Genomic DNA, 9,718 nt, shown 5'->3' with positions numbered 1-9,718 from the left:
TGGGCTTTTGATCTAAGCATATAAAAACAAAACCAACTCTCTCATCACATCACATGAACCCTTGATTCATTCATACAAATCCATTAACAACTCATCAACTGTCTTTTACACAATAAAATAATACGTATTATCCTCTCATTATTTTTTAAATTACAAGTTGTTGATCCCACAGTCACATTTCTATTAACAAATCTAATTATATATTACAAAAATACTGAACTTGTATGTAAATGTTGTAGAATCTTCAATTATGATTTTAATTTTTTATTTCTTTATTTCTAATTCATCTTATTCTTATATTTATGTTTACTGTTCTAGCCCTCTAATTTGCTATACTTATTATTTTAGTAAGTTCTTTGAATTCAACACATTTTCAATTTATAAAATTATCCAACATTTTTTTCAGACTTACATTTTGGTAACTTGCAAATCAGATAACAATTTAGCCAATACTTTCAACTTAACAAATTAGGCAACACCCATTTGCCAAACTAACCCCTAATCTCATCCATAATCCTAGTTTCCCCCTTTTCTTTAATTCATTTGTTTTTCTCATCTTATTCACAAATATAAAATTTTACAACTTTATGGATTTGTTGCAAATTTGAGATAGTAGAATATTAATCCCCTTTTGAAAGTTCGATTTTACTTATGCACGAGACGCATAGATTTAGACAATAAAATTAATACTATTTAAAATATTCTCTAAAATTTTATTATGTTGACAAATTTAAAAGATATCTTCTAATAAATTCAAAAAAAATTATTAAATTATGTCTAAACCTATATACTAGATATATTGATTAGAAAAATCGTAAAAAGATTGTCTATATTATTATAGGAGCAATTTCATGTGGTTTGTTCATAATAAAATTCTTCCTATTTTTAAAAGATACTTTTACACTTAAATACTTATAAAATTTAAAAAATATTTTTTCCCTATACAATTATGACTGATTTTGTTCCCAATGCAATTATTTTTACATTTATGGCTGATTTGTTTCTTTTAATGCAAAATTACCTTTTAATGATTCTTTAAAAAAAACTCCCACGGTACAATTCAAATACTTCAACCTTCCAAATAAGTACTCCTTTGTTTTTTTTAATTTCTCATTTGCTTTTTATACAGTTTTCAAAGCAATTTTGAAACTTCAATCTCTCTATATACACATTATAAAAAATTAAAAAAATATATATAATAAAAAAATATATATTATAACATATCGAACAAGATCTCATATCGATATATTTTTTTCTTATATATATGTCTAAAAAACTTAAATTAAATTTCTCTCTTCTCAAAGTAAAATACACGATCAAAAAAAGAAAAACATTACAAAACATAGGAAGTAGTATTCGTTTGTTTTTAAGCTCCAAGGGTAGAAAGTTTGAATTTTCCAAACCAACGTGCCACGATGTAAACATTACCCCACAATATAACGTTGGAGCACTAATAATGATTCTAATTCCCTTCATTCCTATAAAAATAAAAAAAATTAAATTAAAAAAGGAGATGTTTTTATAGAGAACTAAAGGGAGTCTACTCCTCCTCCTCCTCCAATTAGGCCAGTCCTCTCCCATTCGGCCATTCCCATAACCAAGGCTGACAGGGCACCAGCCTCAAAAACATGTCTCTCTCTTCTTTTCCCTCTTTCTTTCTCTCTCTTAATTCCGACAAAAAACCCAACCAAATTTACCAAACCCACTGTCGGTCCACCACCAGATCCACGTAAAAACTTCCCCTTAACTTCCTTCTTCAATTAATCAATTTGTAGATCTCTTAATTTTCATATTAATCCTCACATTATTAACTAACTAACGCAACAATGGATGTAAGGAAGAGAAAACGACTACTTAGAACACCAATACCTTTTGCACAGTATTTCTCAACTAGATATCTTTTACTCTGCTTTTTTTGCTTTCTTTGCTTGATATTCATCTCTCGGGGTTTTAATTTTGGATCTGGCCCGTTTCAACCTGCTCCAATTGTTCCAAAACTTGCTATGTTTTCATCCTCTGCTAGTAAATCAGTTCAAGATCTCTCTACCCACCACAAAGTTGATATTGAAACTAGCATTCTCAAAAGTAATAACACTAGCAGTAACGTTAATGACAATAATGATATTAATATTGATGATGGCGACCTCGAAGGGGAAGGGGAAGGTGAGGAGGCTGATAAATTTTTGAGAGGGCTGAGCATAGAAAGCAGAATTTTGTTCAATGATCATATATTGATAGTTCTATTAGGCAATCGAGAGTTCCAACATATGCTACTTGGAGAGAAAATTGACTGCGTTTACCAAAAAAAGTACAGTAAAAAAACAGTCACTCATCCCATGTTGGCCGCTGATGAATACGGGATTGGAAGGTGGATGGTCCGATGTCCTACACCACCCAAGAATTGCTCGGCGGCTGTTTGGTTGCAGGGGAGACAGGATACTCGGAAAGAAATTGAGTGGGAGGTAGGGAAGGGCGAGAATCAGACGGTTCAATCATGGGATATGCTGGCTTACGAGGCGGTGTTTGATGGGTCGGATGTAGCTGTTGTTTTTGTTAAGGGTTTGCAGCTTAAATCAGACAGAGAATCCGACCCTAATTTATTCAAATGTGTTTTTAAAAGGGAAGGTGATGACAAGGTAATTACCACTAAGGCGATTACAGCAGCACAGGAGGTGATCAGATGCCCGTTGCCACCAGAATTGAAGGCGAAATCATGGAATGAGAATGAAGTTCAAATTACTGTTGAAATGTTTTCCAAAGTGCCTGGAACAGGAAGGTCCCATCTGAAAGGTATCAAATCCCAACTTGCACCATCAATAGCAAAATTATATAAGAGCAATAACAAAAACAATGAGAAGGTTGGGCCTACACATAAATATAATCTCTGTGCTTGTACTATGGTTTGGAACCAAGCTGCATTTATTAAGGAATGGGTTATGTACCATGCTTGGCTTGGGGTTGAAAGATGGTTTGTTTATGATAATAATAGTGATGATGGATTGAAGGACGTGATCAATGAGCTTAATGATGAGAATTATAATGTGACTAGGCATGTTTGGCCTTGGATTAAGTCTCAAGAAGCAGGGTTCTCGCACTGTGTGTTGAGGACCAGGGATCAATGTAAATGGATTGCGTTTTTTGATGTTGATGAATTCTTCTTCTTCCCACCTCCAAAACCTAGGCTAAACTCAAGCATCGTCATTCCTCCGGGGCCAAATGCTCTTCAAACTCTGGTAAAGACGGTTTCATCACGTTCGCGATCAGTGGGTGATATCAGAACAGACTGTCATAATTTTGGACCTTCAGGGTTGAAGAAAAGTCCAGCAGAGGGACTTATGTTGGGGTATACCTGCAGGCTTAAGAGTCTTGAGAGGCATAAGTCGATAGTACGGCCTGAGGCCGTTGATGATAGTCTACTGAATCAAGTTCATCATTTTAAGCTGAAAAAGGAATTTAGGAAGTTCAATTTTCGTCGGGCTGTGATAAACCACTACAAATTTCAAGTTTGGGATGTTTTCAAAGCAAAATTCCATAGAAGGGTTTCAACATATGTCGCTGACTGGCAAGAAAATCAGAATGAAAGATCAAGAGATAGGGTACCTGGCTTGGGTACAGAAGCAATTGAACCGTCTAACTGGCGTCGGAGATTCTGTGAAGTCTGGGATACCAGGTTGAGGGACTTTGTTCTGGCGAACCTGGCTGATCATAATACTGGTTTGCTTCCTTGGCAACGGTCTGCTAAATCATGAGGTACCTGAGCTCATATACACGTGTAAAACATAAAACAACACACTAATTCTTTTTACTTGTTTTTCTTGATTGAGATCCTTTTCTTGTGTATGTTTTGTAGAGAAGCTCAAAGATTAGTTACAATTATACCTAGGTCAATTTGAGAGACAGAAAGAAGCTCTCTCTTTCATTTTTTTGGTTTCTTCCTCATCTGCTCGTGTACGTATTCTTCTGATTTTATTTGATATACAGTACAGAGCCATTTGATTGTCAGAAAATCCATTAATATTCTGAACTAAGTCGAGTTTAGATAATGCATTATTCTGAGCATTATGCAAATGCTACTGTATACTGTATACAGATATCCAACAGCACAAAACTTGGATGCTTCATACAATTGTGTTTTGTTAGTTAGCTTTTGCATGAACTGCTATGAGCTATCTGACAGAAATAACAGACATCAAGAGTAACTTTCCAACTAAATTGTTACATATAAGCATATGACAGATATATGTAGGCAAATCGAATACATTTTAACTTGGTAAATCATTGCAAATTCACCAAGGAAATAAAAAACAAGAACCATTCTGGACGAGAAACCTAAATTGAGGTACTAAACCCATTTCTAGCTCAAGGTCCTAAGCAAATTTCTACCTTGGTCAGGAATGACCCTGGGCGAAGAAACCTAATTTCATCTTCAAGATATCATGTGCTAATGGTATGATGGTGTTTTCCCGTATGCTAATGCTGCACATTAACGATTAGCTTATCTGTTCAATATGCCTAGGCTCCTATATTTATTGGCAAAAATAAGTTTAAGGTTTAGAGATGCCATTCCAGCAGTTGAAATTTTGTTGTAGAATTGGACTATGGAACACAATTTCTATTAAGATTGTAGTTCACATGAAGATTTTGGGATGGTGCTTCACAATGAATATTGTACACTCAAAGCAGAAATTACCATTCCTATAAGCCTTAATGACTAGTGTCTGCGCAGAGCATCGAGAAAGCACCAGAAATTTGCATTATTGACCTGTATCTTGTGTTAATAGTGTGCATTTTTGATTAAACTTTGTCAAGGTAGCATCCAAATTATCATCAATCAATGATATCCAAGCCTATAAAGAAAGAAGGTTGACTTTGACATATTATAAGATCACTAACATTTAGCTGGAAGGAAAATTTAATACACCCTCCGTTCTTTTTTGATCTTCCACATTACTATAATAGGTAGTTTCAAAAGTTCTTCCACTTTAAAATACTTTCTATTTTTAGAAAGTTTTTATCCCACTTTTACCCCTTAAACCCCCCTTTTCTTTTAATGTACTCCTTTTCTTTTATTTATAATTATTTTCTCTCTCGTACTTTCAATACAATCATTACTTCACACTACTATTTAATTAAAATAATATCCACTACAACCTCATATTTCTAATACAATCATTACTTCACACTACTATTTAATTAAAATAATATCTACTACAACCCAAAGATTTTATCTTCCTTAATATGTGTGAAAAACCCAAAGTGAAAGATCAAAAAAGAACGGAGGGAGTATTGATAATCAATGTTAATTTATCAACTGCAACTGAAAGGGACAAATAAAAGAATTATTTGTCTTGAATAATCCCTTGTGCATAATTGTGAATGAGTTGGGGAATCTTAATCATCAAGTCAATTTATAAGCAAAATGACATGAATTAATTTAGTCTTCACAATTTGCAGCAGCCTTTCAGAAATGTGAAAGAAGAACAACCAGGAATTTCCAATTTAAACCATAGTGCAAAAACACGTAACGGTCGTGGTCACATTAACGGAATGGTGATACAGTAACGGGAATGATGTAATTATCAAAAAGCCTAAATGTAAAATGTGTGTTCGTGAAATGTAAATCTCATTCAGATCCCTAATGGGTTTTTCCGGAAAAAAACTGACAAAATGTGTGGGGCATGGTTCAATCATCATGCATTAAAAAATACATGGATTTTTCACACACCACAATTTTTGAGTTGAGAAAAAAACCTCTGTCCCCAATCCAATTTATACATAGTGGATTTCTGAAGTAAAACAAGAAAATATTTTAAAAGATGTAGACGCTATTACCACCATATTAGATCGCACAGCCTTGAGCAAAAGTGGTTCCATGAGTTCAGTAAAAACTACATCTAAGATTGAAAACCCGGAATATTGACTCTTCACGAGCCATGACACCAGTTTACCCTAGCAACCAATCAACATTAAATTACATAAATACTATTCGAAATGGCACATAAAAAAGCCCAGAAATAAGAACTTGCACTATCTTTAAATAGATTTAATGAACACATTCAGTAACTCGTTCATAATTTAGACTGTTTCCAGCTTTCTATCGTACACGGTTTCCTTCTCAAAAACATGACCTCACTGCATTCTTCATGCTCATCTTCTGAAATTAATCTACAACTAAACAAGTTTACCCAATCAACATAGCAACAGTTCCTTCAACCATCCTCCTTTAATGGAGATATGGTCTTCTATACTCTAGAGACAATACCGTGCTCCCCCCTCCCCCGGGGTATGTTACCTTGACTGGAAGCAAAGGCCTATAATCCTCATCCCGTTCCCATTTCCAAACTCAATTCTCACCTCCTCCAGGATTCGACCAAATTATCAAACATCGGCTACTTGATTTTAGGAATTTGAAATGAGGAACAATAAATCAGAACATTTAAGCAAGGTTACTTTTAAGATGTAAGAAGTATTGCTCTTAGACCTTGGTAAATAAAGTGTTTCCACTGCCTGAATGTAAAACCAATATGTTAACTTTAGAACTTACATACTTGTCACAGGTTCTTAATCTGGTATGCTTGCACAATTTAACAAAAAAATATCATCCCATCTGTTTCATCTCTCCCTTTCTTGTCCCTTGAATATGTTTCTTGCTATCAAATACTTTCCGAATTCCATTCTTCCCTAAATTCTTTTCTTCTCCCTTCCCGTTCTTTATCATTCATATAGTACTATCTTAACAGGAAAAGATGATGAAGTATATGTTTACCATTTTACAGTGCACCAAGAGGGTCTGACTAGTCAGAATAGTATACACTATCTCTAAAATAATGTAACTCCAAAAAGATCCCAACAACTTTAACCCACAAGAAAGCTAAATAAGTTACCTGAACAACTTTACCCTTTTAATAACTCAGAATCGTATACACAAACAAATGTGTTATAGTTCGATGAGATTTTTTAAGTTTATCTAAAATGATATATACATTATAGATGTTTCTAACTTCACATCGGGCTGTTGCTAAAGAAAAACATATTAAACTTGTTTCATATTCTAACATAGCCCTCCAGTGAATCACTAATCACTATGAGCCAATAGCTTGATTACTTAAAGCTCATATGAATATAGCTCTTTTGAAAAGAAAGCATACTACGAATTAATTTATGGAGGAAATTCTAAATGTTTCTATCTAATAACTCGAGAAATTTGATAAACCTTAAAACAACTTAGAGGATCAAATGAACGAGTATAGTTAGAAATGACTTTTTCCAAAAGGCCACAAAACAACGTATACGATGTCCTTGACGACTTCTATCACTATCTTGATGGTATGTGGGCCACATGGCTAATAATTACATAGAACTAGTGTATTCAAGGTATGCCGTATGTGGGATGGTACTAGGAATGTGATTTTTACAAAGTTGCGTCAAAAAAAGTCTAAAAGTGTCTTGTTAAACCAAACAATTTTTAAAAATTTTTAACATAGTTCAAGGAGATATAGGTTTACCTTGGCAACCATGCATAGAACTTATAAGGCTAGTAAGTTCATATAGTGTCCCTTATTAAAATGGAGCCAAAGATTTATAATTCTTTGGTTTTGAATTATAATGGACTATATTAAAAAGACTCATTAAATCATGTGCGATTCTTATTTGTTTTATGTGAAATTACAAATAATGTTTGCTATCAAGATTTATCGAAAATGTCTTTTTATCATCAACAAGGATAAGGTTGCGCACATCCGACCTCCAAAACCCGGCCAAGGTGGGAGCCACTTATTAGTATTGAGGTAATGGAATGTGGTTGTGCAATCCTAATGTGGCTATAGATTTATCTCTCATACATTAGCTAATGGGCTTTAAGATCTATTACAAAGCACTAAAGCCAGTGGCAGTGCATCAACTGTCTTGTACATTTTATGGTCCATCAAGCATTTTGCTACATCTAAATTAAATGACATATCACACCTATTTGAGACTCTTGGCTAATCATACAAGATTATTTACAATGATTAATTGCATGTATCACTGTTACATTCAAACAATAAAATATACTATAATTAGCTACGAGGACGGTAAGTACCTGAATCAATTTTGTTGCACCCACTGTCTCTGCTTCACCACCTCTAGATGATTATCTGCCAGACCCATTTGGCAGATACTATATTCATACCTAACGACCATGGAATTGAAGAATGTAACAGCTGCAAGAGATTGCAAGAACCTAGAAAAGGAAAATTATTACCGAACAACAGATAAAGGATAATTGCTAAATCGGAGATTTTAACCAACAAACTACAGTAACAAGGGTTATACCATCTATATCACCAACTAATCTCAATATTTCATTTATGTGAAAGCAGAGAAGGGATGTATTAGAGGTACCTCATATAGAATCTTAGAAGGTTTTGGGGTACCACAATAATTTTTTTGACTAGCACTGTGGAATGGTTATTATGATTACACAGGAAAATCAAATGCAATCAAAAGAGGCGCAAACTATCTCAACCATTCCAACTCAGAAACAATAAAATCAGGTAGTTTAAATATAATCCAGCAGCACTCCACACGTCAGGATCAACCTGAGATGGAAGGACAGTGAGCCAGTGAATATTAATGAGCAAACTGCCATGTGCAATACAGGCAGTCAAAATAAAATCTTATTTACAAGAGAAAATCACAAGCAAGCAAGCAAATTATTATGTGGACAAAAAATACATACCTTACAAATAGACTTGGGTCGAAATGACAACCATACAAGAACCTAAAGACATTTGCAACAGGCAATCCAAGAGCCAGCAGATCAGTCCTTGATTGTGAATTGCAAACACACACATTTTATACGAACACATAAGAAATCAATTATAACTCAAATTTCATCTCAGAAAAGATGGTATTTCTTTCTAGGAGACATCACAAGTAACTGGTTTCATGACTCAGAATGTTTCCCTTTCCTGCTACCAAGCGGAGGCGAATAAGGTATAATAGAATTCAAAGAGCCAAAACTAGTTTATAAAACACTAATATAGAATCAAATAGCCATTTTGGCTGGAGTTACCTCATTAGAAAGTGAGATCTTAAAAGTAGGTCCAAAATAGGAACATCCTACTAATTTCGCAGACTCTTCAAAAATATGATCATTATTTGTTCAGTCTAGAATAAATTGAAAAAGAACTATAATGTCATCATGCTTCAAACTAAGCATCTATCTAGCATCTTACGAAGATATAAATGAAAAATTAACAAACTTGGTAGTTGAGAGTTACTAAAACATAACATCACCGGATTGTCACTATCTCAATTTATTCAATTTATACATCAAAGATCCTTCCAAATACTTAACTTAAAAGATAAATAATACTGATCCTATAATCCACATATACTTCAAAAAAGAGATCGCACTCTCTAGGATCATTACCCATTGTCACTTTGGAGATAGTTGAGCTAAAATTTTCAATTCAGCTCTGTCTCTCACACTCTGTCCTCTATCTACTTTTCCGTTCTTAGCATTTCTTTTTGCATGATCACAAATCGGATTATTCCATGTTTTCCATCAACTGAAAAATCATATTATCTTTTTCATTCCCTTATGTATTTCATTTACATATAACACCAAGCAATAATTCTTCACAGTTCCATAGACAAACATATATACACTTCCACAGAGCCTCACAATTACTTCCTTGTCTTTCCAATTAGGATGTCAAAATTGAAGAAGCTC

The 9,718-nt window shown here is 33.9% G+C and overlaps 1 protein-coding gene across 1 annotated transcript; it reads left to right on the top strand.

Annotated features, from left to right (window-relative positions):
• Nucleotides 1-1,130: 1,130 nt before the first annotated feature.
• Nucleotides 1,131-7,679, top strand: LOC130807615 (glycosyltransferase family 92 protein At1g27200-like). The gene has a single exon (XM_057672886.1). It carries the CDS (start codon nt 1,827-1,829, stop codon nt 3,747-3,749), a length of 1,923 nt encoding a protein of 640 aa, XP_057528869.1. The 5' UTR covers nt 1,131-1,826; the 3' UTR covers nt 3,750-7,679.
• The last annotated feature ends 2,039 nt before the right edge of the window (nt 7,680-9,718 follow it).

The sequence above is a fragment of the Amaranthus tricolor genome, chromosome 3 (assembly GCF_026212465.1).
Source record: "Amaranthus tricolor cultivar Red isolate AtriRed21 chromosome 3, ASM2621246v1, whole genome shotgun sequence".
Lineage (NCBI taxonomy): Eukaryota > Viridiplantae > Streptophyta > Magnoliopsida > Caryophyllales > Amaranthaceae > Amaranthus > Amaranthus tricolor.
Note: the sequence above shows the minus strand (reverse complement) of the source record. Positions and strands in the feature narration are given on the sequence as shown.